The sequence below is a fragment of the Erpetoichthys calabaricus genome, chromosome 12 (assembly GCF_900747795.2).
Source record: "Erpetoichthys calabaricus chromosome 12, fErpCal1.3, whole genome shotgun sequence".
Lineage (NCBI taxonomy): Eukaryota > Metazoa > Chordata > Cladistia > Polypteriformes > Polypteridae > Erpetoichthys > Erpetoichthys calabaricus.
This window is the reverse complement of record NC_041405.2, coordinates 139,170,893-139,187,886: the sequence shown is the minus strand read 5'-3', so window position 1 is coordinate 139,187,886 and position 16,994 is coordinate 139,170,893. Positions and strand designations below refer to the sequence as shown.

Below are 16,994 nucleotides of genomic sequence, written 5' to 3'. Positions count from 1 at the left end.
ACTGTGCTGTCAGAAAAAGGTGTGATCTTTTCTATCCAGAATCTCAAATGGGACTCCAGCCTTCTCTCCTCTGCCTGAAAGAGCAAAGTTGCAGCATAATTGGCACATAATTGCATGTGATTCTTTTCAAGTGGACAATATATAGTGGAAGATATTAATATGATATATTGCTCTTTACTGCATGCATTATCTTTTAAAGAATTGCTCCTATGAGTAAATCAGATGCTAACTATATTTAATAACTAAAATATGAAGCACAGCAGTGATATCCAGAGTGAGAGATGAATTAAACAAATTCCAGGAGCTGTGCCCCATTCTGACTTCAAAAGGAGTCTCTTTGTCATTGAAAGAAAAAGTTGATGAAGGTTGTTTGAGGAGTAGTATGCTCTGTGGGAGTGGGACATGGCTGATGAACACAGAACCTGTAGAAAAACTGGAAAGAACTAAGTGGAGAAAGATTAGATGGATGTGTGTTACACACAAAGCAAAAGGAAGATGGATGCTCAGTTAACAGAGACACTTGTTGTAAGGGAGATATGTGTTTTGTTGAGGAGAAACAGGTTAACATGGTTTGGGCTTGTAGAGTGAAAGAAAGAGGATGACTGAGTGAAGAGGTGCGCTAAGATGATGAGGCCAGGAGGGAGCCCAAAGAAAACTTGAAGATTTGTTTCCCCACAAAGGAGGCCAGAAACATGGAGAGTAGATAAAGACCTTTTTGGGCCTATCCAGCTAACCTGGGTAAACCAAGAAAATGGTTAATAAACTAGTGATCATGAAACTGTAGTAGAGGAACCATAACAATAAATCTAACAAATTATATTTGGTTTCTATGCTTTGCAGTCTTCTGAACAAATCTGCTCAAACATCCACAATGCACTACACAAAATAGAAATTATTTGTCTTTGTTACTCCCTGCCAGGCAGAAATCACATTTTAATACTCCACAGCACTGGAATCAAATACAGTACACCCCCAAAATTTGTGGGGGTTACGTTCTTAGAGCACCCGCAAATTTTGAAAAACCGTGAATTTTGGATGCCTATTTTTATAGTTTAAACCCTAAATATTCCCCCAAAACACTTTAATTTCAAACTCAGCTTAATACAATACCTAAAAAAAAAAAGAATGTAAAGGTAAACCTGTATACTGTACTGCTATGTCTGTGGCAGTGCTAGAATGTAAAATACTGATGTTACCGCTATATGTACTGTAGTTCATGCAAGCGCGTTTTCATTTCCAGAAGCCTTAGAAGGTGCAGGGCGTTTCGACGGCATCTTGGGGCTTTAACCCTTAAACTGCCACATAAATGGGAGTTAAAGCATCCCTGGATACCAAATACTTTTTTGCTGCACTTATAGAACACATTTTTTTTCCATGCAAAGAGCATCACAATTACTGCAACACTGATCATTTTACACACTGCTAATGAGCTGTAACAACTATTTAAAAAACTACTGGAACAATATGTACAAAGTGCAACTGATGCCATGGAAGAAATCACTGAGCCAACTGCGCTTGAACTGGCTGCACGCAAACACACAGAGGTAAGCGCTGATGCTGTCTCAATCCCAGAGACAGTGAGGCTGCAGTGTGTCAAGCTTGGATCACAGAATTGCACAGAAACACAGGAGATTGTAGAGACAGGAACTTTATTCAAACACTTCAAACAAACAAACATGTCTCTTTCAGAAGTAAAACAAGCTCAGTATGCAGTTAGTTATCGATTAAAGAATAGACAAACATCATAGGGGAGCACAACCCCCAACAGGAGCAGAGGATGTCTGGGGGAGGAGAGAGAAACAAAGCAATCAGCCAAAAAGGACAACTATAGCTGGTTGTGGCGATTTAAGGGTTAAGAGGAACAAAACGGAAAACACAAGAACACTCAGCTGGAGGTGCATCACAGTCAATCAGCAGCAAGGAGAAATGAGTAACGCTGTAGCGGTCCTGTGCCGCTAAGATTCACACTGTCTAAGATGGCGATTTATTTATTTTTATAGTGGAGATTCCTGGGACGCACCCAGCCTTGACCCAACCCGCACGCACTCACAAACAGAGGCAAAAACAAAGCAATCCCGTAATCAAGCAGGAAGTAAAAAATGTAATGAAATAAATGAAAACAACGATACCACCCCTGTTCCCCTTACAGCGATGACACATTAAATACAACAAAGCACCAACAAAACACACACAGTAAATCATGAAAAACGGCAATGGATGAAATGTAATGATGAAAATAGATAGTCCAGAGATCCGCACGTTGAATGGGAATGTAAAGATAGTCCTACCGCTAGTTCCTGAAATGGTGAAGACAGGTTCAGGAGTGCTTCTTTCTTTGTAGGATGGCCATGAATCCACTTATAGTCCTCATGTACACAGGCAGACAGCAGACAATGCAGACGCCAAACACGAAACGATCCAGGACAAAACAAATAAGTACAGGTAACCCAACAGAAGGCAGGCAGAGAGACAGGAACTTGAAACACAAATTACAAAAACTTTTTTTTTTTGCTTTTGGTCACCGGCCCCTTTTGTAAAAGCCGCGCTGACATCCTTTAACCCTAATATCCCCAGCACCCAAAGCAGAAGACCAATCAGAGCCACTGCAGGGACTGCTGGGAGTCGCAGTTTCAAATGCTATTGGCTACTTTCACCATCCCACGCCGCGTTTCCGCTACAGTTGCTTCCTGTTCTCTCAACATTACAGTATTGCTATGAAAAAAGCCATAAAAATTACGGAGGATATTTGCGGTTTCTGCTAATAATTATTAGATAGGTTCTAAAGAAAACTCTGTGAATGACTGAGACCGTGAACTCTGAACTGCGACTGCGCGGGGGTCTACTGTAATGTGGATTTGAAAGAATCAGTGGATAGATAGAGGGTGGCCTAGCAGCTAAAGCACCTGACTTTAAACCACAAACTCTGACTGTGTAACCCTGATCTTGTGACAGACAGGCACTGTTTCAGTTGTATCTACAGCTACTTGTATAGTGTGTACATTTCTTGCTAAATGTGTATTAATATATTAAATTCCACATATGTTTTAGGAAGGCACTGCAGCTGGAGTATTAGATGTTAAAATGTTGAAGTGCTGTAGATTACCTTTATGGAAGGGAGGGGCATTAGGTGAAGTATTTCATTTTAGAAACCACTAGATTCAGTGTATTTCCTCTTGCCGTGAAAGGTAAATTTAATTTTTGTTTTGTTTTAATGAAGGCTATTGTTCATAACATCTTAGCCATAGACCCACTTAACATAAGTTACAGGCCCCACGGGGCCAAAGTACTGACTTTAACATAAGTAAGGGACATCTGTATTCTGAAACTTACCACATACTGCCAGAAGAATCCCTTTCCCCAAAGGCACTGTAGGAGCCATCTTGTCGCTTGTAGGTCAGTTGTCGTTGGTACCCTAGACGAAATCAGCACAGCAAGGCATAGTGCAAAAGGATTATAATATAAAGGGTTGTGATAATTGTATTCTAATTAGAAATTGCATCAATGCTTAACAGGATTGTAAAGTCAATATGTAGCATTAAGTGTACACCACCTACTGTGCCCACTTACTCAAATTATCGTGTAATTCATAAAATATTTGAGTCTCAAGAAGAAACCCAAATAACACTTGCTGAACATGCAAACTCTACACAGAAGACATCAAACTAAAAGTTAAACAAAATGTAAAACTATTTCAGGTAGTAGCTTAGCTAATTTAAAAACCCCAAGTGTTAAAAAAAACAATTATATAAACCTTGCAAAAAAAATAAAATAGTTAGGACACTATGAAAGTATCTATCATAAGTGAGTACCCCACAGATCTGAGATAATAGCAAGTTGCTTAACTTAAACATCATTTTAATAGGCCTAAAACAATATGTGCACCTTGAAGAAGGTAATCAGTGGCTTCACTCTCCACATCTTGGTGCAGTTGTCGTGTTTTCTGAAGGTACTTTAACACAAAGACATTAGGAGCAAAGTGAATCATGTTTTGTTCTCCACATCCAAAAGGCAGTCGCAGCAAACTGTCCAGGTTGCTTAGTGTAGGTCCCATTACATCCCCTGCATACAAGAACACAACAACATTTGAATCTGCTTCACATCTTTTTTTTTTAAAGAATGGACAGCTTAGGGGCAGATTGTTACCGATCATGGAAGCAGTAGCCCTCTCGGAGCCTGGCACCACATTGTGTGGAACACCCAGAGTGAATGCCTCATTGTGGTTCTCATCAGATTCTTGTTTCTTCCAGATTTTGAACTCTCCCATTGATCCCCAACCAGTTGAGAAGCCAATGTATTTGACCTGAAGTGGCTTCATGGTAGTCCACTGAACAATCACAGACTCATTAGCTGGCAGGGCCCCATGTCCTACCTGTATAGGGAAGAAGACCTATATTTTCTGCATTTGTCTAGATATTGAGTTTTCAACTGAAAATATGGGCTTAATGTAACTGTGATACAAGGTTGATGAAAGTTTACATCAATGCATGATGTAGAACTGTTTTTTACTAAAGCCTACAAAATATTTTTTTGACTTGTCCAACCTAAGTCATGCATTTTTATTTTTATATCTGTTTAGTCAACTTTTACTGACATAAATTAGTCTGAAATCAGAACTACTCATTCAACCTTTTTAATATTTATGTTTCTTTCTAAAAAGATTGCATAACAGTATACTGGATAATAATTTATATCAATGATGAATAGTCATGACAGTATATTTTAGTTAATCTAAAGCTTCCTCCACGCCCCACTCACCTGGATTACACCAGTTTTCCAACTGATCCAGAAACTGCGGAATTCATCCCATGACAAGATGTTTGGTGTACTATGGCTGACCTCTGGAGTACCCATCTTGCTGGCAGAAACCCACGTGTAGGAGTTTTGCCGTCCTCCAATCACTATCTCTATCATTTCTCCAGTGTCATGGGGTCCAGTGGTAAGTGCCACATGTACATCATTGTGAGCTTTCACAGCTACACTAAAAAGGGTCATCTTGCCGGGCTTCTTCACATATTGATACTCATACTTGTTTGGAGTAGAAATGTGAATTTTCTCTAGCCAAAAGAAGGGATGTTTGAGAGAAAAATAAGCAAAGTCATTCTCTGGGGTAACAGAGAGGTGAATAAATGGTAAAAGTCAAAATTAATCCTTAATTTGCTGTTACAAGCAAAGTTAAGGAGACCATCAATCAAATCAGTCAATTTTCTAACCTACTTATTCCATTCTCTAATGTAGTTAGTCCATTTATGAAAAAGGAAAACATTATTAAAGATCTAACTATTGATACATGTGATGAAAGATTTAAAAGGAAATGAAAACTGTGCTAACATTTTTACATACCATTAGGGCAGAAAAACACACTGTATGTGTACTCCCTTGGAAGACCTTCAGGCTGTTACAAAATAAAAAAGCAGAGAGTGAGAAAAGTTACTTTAAGGAGGGGTGCAGATAAAAAATAGTACTCTGTGTAGTAGAACTTTGTTATCCATTGTAGTATCTTTTTTCCATTTTCATTTGTGAACTTTGTTCACCTGTAGAAAGCTTTTACTGTTGTATACCCCTGAAATATGGTATTTGTCACTGAAAGAATATGTACTACGATTTAACAAATCCCCACCTGTTTCATTTTTACAGGAACACTTCCAGAGTAAGAGAGAGACCACCCATGATCAAGACGTTTATCTGTAGAGTTAATGCTGTGCATACAGTTGTAGTCAGACTATAAATTGCCAGTATTTTTCAGCCTACCTCATGAGTTCCAGCTCCTTCCATGTCCAAAGAGCTAGTTTCCATTTTCAAGGTCTGCTGCAGACCTGCTCAAGATCACAGCAGTGGAAGCACCTGCAGGGAGCTCTGCCTAAAAGATTGTTGGTGCCTGTCAATGCAGCAAACCTAGAACCTCTCAGAGGACATGAGCAGTAAGGGAAGCTGTCACATTAAAAAACAGAGGCCTTCTCTACATGTATAACAGGAAGATCTCCAGATATGACTGAGAGGTTCTGGCAGGCTAAAAAGATGTCAGCTGCAGGATTAAGTTACACAAAATCTCATGTTTGCGTGAACCTTGGTGAGGCCATTAAGAGTGACTTTTGAGTGACTTTGAAGACTTTCTGGCAAGCCACTTGAAGGACGAGTGGGTGGGACATTGCCCAGGGTGTTCTCAATAAGGGTGGAGAAACATTGACCTCAACTGGGGATATCATTGAGAGGTGGAAACAGCATTATAAGGCTCTCCTAAACCAAGTGGATACACCCTTCTCAGTAGTGCCAGAAGCACTGGTTGCAGTCTGGCCAATCTGAAGTTTCTGTGTCGATTAAAATGTTCTGTAGTGGCAAGACAGTAGGGGTGAAAGACAGAGGATAAAGTGCTGATTGTACCACTTGGCTAATGTACCTCTGTAATGCTGTGTAAAGGCAGAGACAGAGCCACAATACTGGCAGACTGGGGTTGTGGTCTTAATTTGTAAAAAGGAAAAGACGGTGACTTTCCCTCAGCATCCTACCTTTTAAATATCCCCTAGACTTATCCTCTCTCTCTCTCTCTCTCTCATTCGCAGTCAAGTCAAGTGGCCTTATTGTCATACCATCCATACATAAGTACTGCAGCATACAGTGGCATGAAATGACATTTCCCAGGACTGAACTGCAACATACACATATACTCTGGACAAGTGAAAGACAGGTAAGGAAATATACTATTCTATAAACATATACATAAATAAATAGATAATAAAGAATAGGTAAGCGAATAGAAACTGATAACTTTAAATAGAAAGTAATAAATAATTACAACAACCAATAATAAAAACACAACAGTAACAAGTGTGAACTACTAAGAGAAGATCTTTGGGCCAGGGGGAAAGTGCAGAGTTCAGAGTCTAGACAGCCAAGGGATAGACACTTTTGTAGAACCTGGTAGAATTCAGTGAGATGCTACAGTACCTAATGCCAGATGGAAGTGGGACAAAGAGACCATGGAAGGGGTGAGAGCAATCCTTCACAGGCTTTGTGGATGGAAAGTTTTGTAAAGATGTCTTTATTGGAGGACAAAGAGGTCCCGATGATCTTTTCTACAGTGTGCAGTATCCATTGTAGGACCCTACAGTCAGAGACACTGTACTTCCCAAACCTGACAGTGATGCAGCTGGTCAGAACACTCCAAATGGTGCCACTGCAGATTGTGGTGAGAATAGGGGTAGGTGGACTTGTCTTCTTCAGCCCCCAATGGAAGTGGAGACACTGCTGCGCCTTCTTGGCTATGGAGGTGGTATTAACTGACTGAGTAATTGATTGGAAAAAAAACAATGTTCTTTCGTATTGCTGGTTGATTTGTTGTTGCACTGAGTTTAATTGCTTTATTGATTGTTAATCTATGATTGTAAATTTATTAGTTATTACATTTTTTCACTTGTGGCAATCAACTTTTTTTATCTGTCCTACTACAATTGCTGAACAAACAGGACCTAGCCTAATGTTACTCAGTTATCTTTACCTCTTTTGTAAGTTGCTTTAGATAAAAATGTCTGCCAAGACAAATAAACGTAAATGTACATGTGAGTAAGGTCAGCTGCAAGGTGCACACTAAGGGTTTTGGTGCACCTTGACCAATTCCTCAGCAGAGCCCTTGATATGTGTAGTGGGATGTGGACAACTTGGGTCTTCCTGAAGTCAACAACCATCTCTTTTATCTTGTCCACATTAACAGACAGATTGTTGCACTTGCACCAGTCTGCCAATTGTTGTATCTCCATGCTGTTAGGTGAACCATCCCTAATACTGATGAGACCCACCACTACTGTGTTTCCCCGAAAATAAGACCTACTCCGAAAATAAGCCCTAGCATGATTTTCAGGCTGCTCTGTAATATAAGCCTTAACCCAAAAATAAGCCCTAGTCAAGATTGTCAGCTGAAAAATAAGGCGCCTAAAGCCAGGTTTATACTTCAAGCGATGTGACGCGTGTGCCCGAAACATCCATTAAATTCCAAGGACACCTTGCCACAATATCTCTGAAAAGGATGTTTAATGTTTACATCCATCAATTCAGGGATGCACCCATTCCAGCAGCATCGGTGCAAGACAGAAACAAAATCCCTGGATGGGGCATCAGCTCATCGCAAGGTGAACACAAGAACACACATACACTGGCGTCATTGTAGCTTCACCAAATCCCCAGACATTCATGTCTTTGGATGGAAAACTGAGCACACTGTGGAAACCCACCAGGAAAACATGCAAACTCCAGACAGGGATCACAAGGGACATGACTCCCTGCAAGACTGCGCTTGGGAAAGCAGATCATAACCTGGTTCTGCTTCAGCCTCACTACAAACCAAAAGTGAGAGTCCTACCTGTAACCACACGATCATTCAGGAACTGTACCCTGGAGGCTGAGAATACTCTGAGAGAATGTTTTGGAACTACTGACTGGGATATCCTGCAGGGATCTCATAGTGAGAACATTGAGGAAGTTGTTGACTGCACTACTGACTACATCAACTTCTGTATGGACATTGTAGTTCCAGTAAGAACTGTACGCTGCTATGCTAACAACAAGCCATGGATTACAAGTGACATCAAGGGCCTTTTGAACCAGAAGAAAAGGGCTTTTAAAGATGGTGATCAGCATGAGTTCAAGCGTGTGCAGAAGGAACTCCGAGTCCAGCTCAGGGCGGCGAAGGAGCAGTTCAGGAGAAAGCTGGAGCAGAAGTTGCAGAATAACAGCATGAAGGAAGTGTGGGATGGGATGAAGATCATCACTGGCTGCAGCTCAAAGCGGGGTACCACCATCGAGAGAGACGTGAAGAGAGCAAACCAAATGAACAACTTCTTTAACAGGTTTGACCACCCTAACCCACTCTCACTCTCACCTCGGAGTACTGCACCCTCCACACATCCTTCTGCTGATACCAGCATAGAAGAGATACCCCCACCCATAATTGCAACAGCGCAAGTGAGCAGAGAGCTGAGGAGACTTCGTGCCAGCAAAGCAGCGGGTCCAGATGGAGTATCGCCACGACTGCTAACAGTCTGTGCATCGGAGCTAGGGGGTCCTCTACAGCGCATCTTCAACCTGAGCCTGGAACAGGGGAGAGTCCCGAGGCTTTGGAAAACATCTTGCATCACCCCAGTCCCAAAGGTATCACGTCCTAGTGAGCTGAATGACTTTCGGCCTGTTGCTCTGACATCACATGTGATGAAGACCATGGAGAGTCTGCTGCTTCACCACCTTAGGCCACAGGTTCAACACACCCTTGACCCTCTGCAGTTTGCATATCAGGAGAAGGTGGGAGCGGAGGATGCCATCATCTATATGCTACACCGATCCCTCTCTCACTTGGACAGAGGCAGTGGTGCTGTAAGAATTATGTTTCTAGACTTCTCTAGCGCCTTCAACACAATCCAACCTCTGCTCCTTAGGGACAAGCTGACAGAGATGGGATTAGATTCATACCTAGTGGCATGGATCGTGGACTATGTTAAAGACAGACCTCAGTATGTGCGTCTTGGGAACTGCATGTCTGACATTGTGGTCAGCAACACAGGAGCGCCACAAGGGACTGTACTTTCTCCTGTCCTGTTCAGCCTATAGACATCGGACTTCCAATACAACTCGGAGTCCTGCCATGTGCAAAAGTTCTGATGACACTGCTATCGTGGGCTGCATCAGGAATGGGCTGGAGGATGAGTATAGGGACCTAATCAATGACTTTGTTAAATGGTGTGACTCAAACCACCTACAACTGAACACCAGCAAAACCAAGGAGCTGGTGGTGGATTTTAGGAGGCCTAAACCCCTCATAGACCCCGTGATCATCAAAGGTGACTGTGTGCAGATGGTGCAGACCTATAAATATCTTGGAGTGCAGCTGTATGATAAATTAGACTGGACTACCAATACCGATGCGCTGTGCAAGAAAGGACAGAGCCGACTATACTTCCTTAGAAGGCTGGCGTCCTTCAACATCTGCAATAAGATGCTGCAGATGTTCTATCAGACAGTTGTGGCAAGCGCCCTCTTCTATGCAGTGGTGTGCTGGGGAGGCAGCATTAAGAGGAAAGACGCCTCACGCCTGGACAAGCTGGTGAGGAAGGCAGGCTCTATTGTTGGCATGGAGCTGGACAGTTTAACATCTGTGGCAGAGCGAAGGGCGCTCAGCAGGCTCCTATCAATTATGGAGAATCCACTGCACCCCAAACTATGCGACTCTTCAATTCCACCCGGGGGGGTAAACGTTAACATTTAACATTATACAAAGTTATTGTCTGTTTTTCACCTGCATTATTATCATTCTTTAATTTAATATTATTTATTGTATCAGTATGCTGCTGCTGGAGAATGTGAATCTATCTATCTATCTGTGTAACTATTAGCAGTATTCATTATTTAAACAAAGTTAACGATTTATCTGTAAAATGTAGCATACATATTTTAATGCATTTCATCATGAAAGTGATATCAAGTATAAATCTAAGAATTCTAAATGTGCATAGAGCTGGAATATCATACATTTAATGTGTTCTGTGTGGCGATGCTACTTTCCACTGCTGTCAGATCAGGAGAAAGCCCCAGAAGCGCATAGCAATTTAACAGCTGGGTCGGTTTTAAGATGACGTTAGTGCTGTTGTTTCAAAGCTCCAAGGACAAGGACTCCCAGCTCGCTCAGTGCCTCTTTGTAGCATACATCCTTAATGGGGTTTGTCTTCAGGATGCCTCCCACATACCAAACACATGCTAGTTATGGTGACTGTTAGCTTAGCCTGGCATGAGTGAGTGTGGCTGTGAGCATGTGCCATGGGGTAAGCTGGCTCATCTACAGCTGGCTGGTGCCTTCAAACTGACAATGACAGGATAGTGTCAAACTCCACATAACCACATAGCCAAAAAAGGGGGTTCAGAAAATAGAAGTGTGGACATCAGAAAAGAGACTTGCTCGTGGTCACAAGGCGAGGATCTGAACCCACAAAGTAAACTACGGGATTAAAGAGGACATTTCGAGTTTAAAGGTGAAATTTCCACTTCAATCACAAAATAAACATTTTCATTATGTCCTTATTTTTTTTTTTTCTCTGTGGCTCAAATACGCCGCCGTACATTCTGATCGTATTGTGAAGGTGCAAAAAAAAAAAAAAAAGATGGCACAGAAGATGGTATGTGAAACTTTTAAAAAGTATTGTGTCATTACTTTGGACAATATCTGACGCTTGAATATCAAAGCACCATGAATGCATTTGCATGTAGGCATTTTGATTCACCACATCGAACCATTCAACAAACATCGAAGCAAGCACATCGATCCTGGAGGATCCTAAAAGCGGCAGGAGTAGCAAGAGATTCATTCTGAAATTCAGGGTCTGAATGTGAGAGTTATGACGATATTACAGAAGAAGATGACATGACTGTATTTGGATAAATGTATATTGTTGTACATTAATAAATATAAGATATCCCCTGAAAATAAGCCCTAGTGCATCTTTTGGAGCAAAAATTAATACAAGACCCGGTCTTATTTTCGGGGAAACACAGTATTATGTCAAACTTAACGATGATGGTATAGCTGTACTCAGCTGTACAATCGTGCTTCAGCACAGTGAACAGAAGTGGGCTGAGTAGACAGCCCTGGGGTGCACCAGTGCTCAGCATTATGGTACTGGAGATGGTGTTTCCAACACATTCTGCCTGGGTTCCCTCTGTCAGGAGGTCCAGGATCCAACTGCATAGAGAGGTGTTGTAGCGTAGCAGACCCAACTTCCTTATGAGTTCTTGAAGGATGATGGTGTTGAAAGCTGAACTGAAGCAAATGAAAATAATTCTAGCATAAGAGTCTCTTTTTTTCCAGATGGGGCAGTGCCATTTCAAGAGTAGATGGTATGGTATCTTCAGTGGATAGGTTTGGACATCAGGCAAACTGGAGAGGGTCATATGATGTGGGAAGTCCAGCTTTCAAGTTTTTGAAGAGTAGCCTCCCGAAGCACTTCATGATGACAGGTGGGTGTGCTATAGGGCAGTAGTCATTTAGGTGTGAGACACAGGACTTCTTTGAAATAGGTATGAAGGAGGTGGTTTTGAAGCACTTGGGGCAACGTTTTGAAGCACTTGGGGCAAATGATTGCCTCAGGGAAATATTGAAGATGTCTGTGATGATATGTGTCAGCTGGATTGCACATTCTTTCTGAACTTGGCCAGGTATATTGTCTGGTCCAGCAGCTGTGCATCTGTTCACATTTAACAAAGTTCTTCTCACACAAGGAGTGAAAAAGCAAAGTACCTGTTATTCCTAAAGAGGAATGGCCTTCCTCACAGGTACTGTGTGTCATTCAGGGCATCAAACCACATATTGAAGTTATTTAAAACATCTGAAAGGGTGGCATCCCCATTGCAGACAGGTGGTGTGGTCTCATAGTCTGTGATAGGTGACTAAAAGTAGCTGTGGATTTTCTTGCCATACTCCTATTTAGCTGCTTTGATGCTCCAAAATAGGTTTTTCTTTTCTGTCCTGAGGGCTACTTTGCTACCTGATCTAAAGGCAGCATTACAGGTTTTTACAGTCAGTCACATCATCTATGTGCAGCACTTACTAATGTAGCCAGTGAATGATTATACATTCTCTTCTAAGCTGATTTGATAGCCATAGGTGGTAGCTGCTTTGCACCTGGCCTAGTCCATGTGATGAAAACAGTAGTGCAGGGTTAAAACAGCTCCTTCTAACCACACCCTGATTTGTTTGAGAATTACTGTGGACTGTTTAAGCAGTGTTTTGTACGCTGGCAGTAGCATAACGGAAACATCAGAAAAACCAAGATTTGAGTGGGGTATGGCTTTATAAGTATAGAGAGAGTTTGTAAACACAAGAGCCCTTCAATGTATGTCTTGTCTCCTGTCTTTTAGTATGGTTCTGATTTATAAAGAGGAAAATATTGAATGTTGTTTCAGCACATGTGCCTATCAAAGATGTACCTCTTTTGCTGCATTTCCACTAACACTGCTAACCAGAAACCATAACATAGTTGATTGATTGGTCCCAGGTGTTTTTTAATTACAAACAAGGGTATTAAACGACATATTACTTGTACACAGCCCAGAAGAGACAGAAATCTGTGTGCTTATGAAAACATCAGATATGGAAGAGATTACCACATTGCCTTTTTATATTTTCATTTTCATTCCACTGCTTTATACTTCAAAGGAAATGTCAAATTCTTTGTTATTAACTTATATTTCCAAATCTTGAAGTTTCCAAGTCATGCTGAAAACTGTCAGTAACTTTCTGCACTTTTCTCTAAAGTCAATATTTCACAAAACAAAACAAACCTAGTAACTTAAGTGTTTAAAAAGAGTGCTTGCTAGGTATATACAATATACCCATTATCTGGATCACTTCATAAGCTAAAACCAGGCAGTGACCACAACATGACCACAGCCTCATTAAAACTTTGACAGATCAGTGTGGGTTCTAAATACAGGACAGGAATCAACCAAGCCTCAGAATTTCACAGTTGGTTACAAGAAACATGGAAACTGTAATGGGAAAAAAGATAACTTTTCAGTGGTCAAAGCAAAGGCCACAGTACAGAAGGAATTTAATGTAACCAAGGAAAATCAATCTGGATGACATTAAAGAGATTCTCACTAGTTGTTTAACAAAACAGGAAAGGCAAATGGGATGTTCTCAGTATGGAAAGAAGAAGTCACTTTGGGATTGCTAAAATATAAAGTGCAATATAAATAAAATTTATTATTATTATTATTATTATTATTAAGTCTGACATCAACTGCAGACATTGTTATAAGGTAGGAGGAATATTCTGAGTAGCTTCCAAGCCCAGTGGATTTCATTTCTGTTGCAGGAGACAGTGATGGGTGGTGCTGAGGTCACTGAGGGGTTAAAAAGCCCTCAGGTATGGATGAAATTCAGTAAATTCATTGAATCCATTAGCCTTGGAGGCATACTGTATATCCCTGTTAAATGTGGCATAAGTGACATTAGGGTAGCCAGCTCACACTAAGCTCAGTTACATTTTCCTCCTGTCTCTGCAATTTTAGGTAACATCATAACATGTTCCTGCACAGTACTGAATACACATCCAGAGAAAGAGATCAAATTGCATGCAGTCTTCCCCACGCTAACTGAAAATGACTAACCAGCCAGCTGAGCTAATGAAACTTTCTTTTAGTCTATAAGACTACCACTGATAGTCAAATTGACTTTTTATAATATCATGACACAACCTGTAATAGGTTCATACTTAACCTTGTTACACATGCATCAAAAACAATTGGATTCCCAAATATAAAACATCTGTCACATTTTGCTTGTATAATGTTGGACAATCATTTTTTTTTTGGAAAGCATTCCTCTAAGTCACATAGACAGATTATTACAGTACCATGCCATTGTTTGGACACATTCTTATTAGCACAATATACCTCTCTGCCTACATTAAGCAATAAGGGTTTTAGAATTTTCTTTTCAACTGTATTTTTACAGTGTAGAACAACTTCATACTGATGGCTTTAGATTTATTTTTATTTCACATGAAGCATTTCATGGAAAAGTATTGTTCAAAGTACATTTACACTGATAATTCACATTCTGAGCTATAAGAATACAGTAATCCCTCGCTATATCGCGCTTCGCCTTTCGCGGCTTCACTCTATCGCGGATTTTATATGTAAGCATATTTAAATATATATCGCGGATTTTTTGCTGGTTCGCGGATTTCTGCGGACAATGGGTCTTTTAATTTCTGGTACATGCTTCCTCAGTTGGTTTGCCCAGTTGATTTCATACAAAGGACGCTATTGGCAGATGGCTGAGAAGCTACCCAACTTACTTCTCTCTCTCTCTCTCTTGCGCTGACTTTCTCTGATCCTGACGTAGGGGGTGTGAGCAGGGGGGCTGTTCGCACACCTAGACGATACGGACGCTCGTCTAAAAATGCTGAAAGATTATCTTCTCGTTGCTACCTTCTGTGCAGCTGCTTCGTGAAGCGACATGCTGCACGGTGCTTCGCATACTTAAAAGCTCGAAGGGCACGCATTGATTTTTGACTGCTTGTTTTTCTCTGTCTCTCTTCTCTCTCTCTTTCTCTGCTCCTGACGGAGGGGGTGTGAGCTGCCGCCTTCAACAGCTTTGTGCCGCGGTGCTTCGCATACTTAAAAGCCAAACAGCCCTATTGATTTGTTTGCTTTCCTCTCTCTCTCTCTCTGACGCGCACTCCTTTGAAGAGGAAGATATGTTTGCATTCTTTTAATTGTGAGACGGAACTGTCATCTTTGTCTTGTCATGGAGCACAGTTTAAACTTTTGAAAAAGAGACAAATGTTTGTTTGCAGTGTTTGAATAAAGCTCCTGTCTCTCTACAACCTCCCGTGTTTCTGCACAAATCTGTGACCCAAGCATGACAATATAAAAATAACCATATAAACATATGGTTTCTACTTCGCGGATTTTCTTATTTCGCGGGTGCCTCTGGAACGCAACCCCCGCGATGGAGGAGGGATTACTGTATGTTAAAGTGGATTACTGTAGTTCACAAAACAATTCCCTTTCGGTTTGTACATGTTCAGTCACTCCCTGTGCATTTCCTGTGCAGCGAGCAAGAGAGAGAGAGCGAGAGAGTGCGACACACACACACAGAGGCAGCGCGAGAGACGGAGCGCATGAGAGAGAGACGCACACACAGGCAGTGCGAGAGAGAGAGAGAGACACGCACACACACAGGCAGCGCGAGAGAGAGAGAGACGCACACACACAGGCAGTGCGAGAGAGATGCGCACACACACACACAGGCAGCGCGAGAGAGAGACGCACTCACAGGCAGCGCGAGAGAGAGAGCTGGACGCATAAGGTAGGAAGGCAGTTAAAGAATGCACTGGGCTTGATTTTGTTTTCAGTTCTGTTTACAGCGATCGGTTTGTAGCATGCATTGTTGCAATGTTACTTTTCTTGGTGGTTTATTAAATTACGGATTTTTTCAAATGTTCATGTTTTTCCCTGTGCTTAAAACTCATTAAAAAAAAGTGTTTTTAGCCAGCGGTTGGTAGCGCTATAGCGCAAACTATTGCAGTGTTAGTTTTCTCTGTTGTTCAAGGTTTTCTCAGTGTTATTCAATGTTTTTACATTTAGTTTACTATTACACTGTGCATTCTATGGTTTAATTAACTATATTTGTGCTTAAAAACTTAAAAAAATATATATTTACATACAGTTCATATGGTCTGGAATGGATTAATTGTATTTACATACAATCCAATGGGGGAAATTGCTTCGGTTCACGACCAAATCGGTTTACGACCAGAGTTTTGGAACGAATTATGGTCGTGAACCGAGGTTCCACTGTATCAGTATAATGTATATTATTCCTTTCTCTGATAATAATGCAATAATACATTGGCCAGGCAGAGTTAAACCTTGATCTAAACTGATCTCAGGATGGGAACTATCAGCAAACAAAGTTGACTTTAAAAACAATGTAGGTATAAAGTTTGGGATTGAAACTCTGTTCTCTGGTTTCAGGTATTGTCAATTTCTTGGCATAAGATCAACTAAGATATTAATGACTAGTCCTTTCTATGGGGAGAATGTGTTGATGGTACACGTTCAGGTCTTCACCCCTTTATTTATTGGAGCTAATAAACTCACTTCTCTAGTTAAGAAACACAGGGAATGTTTAGTTAAATTATTACCAGTGATTCTCGATTTATGAATCCCATCGCCCGAACAACTCACAAAGCAATTAGAGAACCCATGACACCCTTCAAGTTTTTTTGGAGCACATTTGCACCAGTTTAGGACCATGGACTTTCTTGCCTACTCTTGCTTATAATATTTTAAATTAGCAGAAAATACACAGCCTTGAAAATTAAAAAAATCATATGATTACATGAGCATGTCTTTTTTAAGGCTATTTCTATTATCTGCTCTCTTTGCCCTTTGTGCCTGTTAGGTGGCGAGGTATTGACCGTATTTAAACAGAGCCAATTACAACATTA

The 16,994-nt window shown here is 41.0% G+C and overlaps 1 protein-coding gene across 3 annotated transcripts in view; it reads right to left on the bottom strand.

Moving 5' to 3' along the window:
* Window positions 1-16,994, bottom strand: part of cpamd8 (C3 and PZP like alpha-2-macroglobulin domain containing 8) — a 145,481-nt gene that overhangs the window by 57,300 nt on the left and 71,187 nt on the right. For all 3 annotated transcript variants that reach the window (XM_028816390.2, XM_051935236.1, XM_051935237.1), the window contains 5 exons: window positions 5,341-5,392; window positions 4,756-5,054; window positions 4,144-4,369; window positions 3,883-4,059; window positions 3,331-3,412 (listed from right to left, as the gene is read on the bottom strand). In XM_028816390.2, coding sequence (XP_028672223.2) covers window positions 3,331-3,412; window positions 3,883-4,059; window positions 4,144-4,369; window positions 4,756-5,054; window positions 5,341-5,392 — 836 coding nt within the window. The remainder of the gene's footprint in view (window positions 1-3,330; window positions 3,413-3,882; window positions 4,060-4,143; window positions 4,370-4,755; window positions 5,055-5,340; window positions 5,393-16,994) is intronic.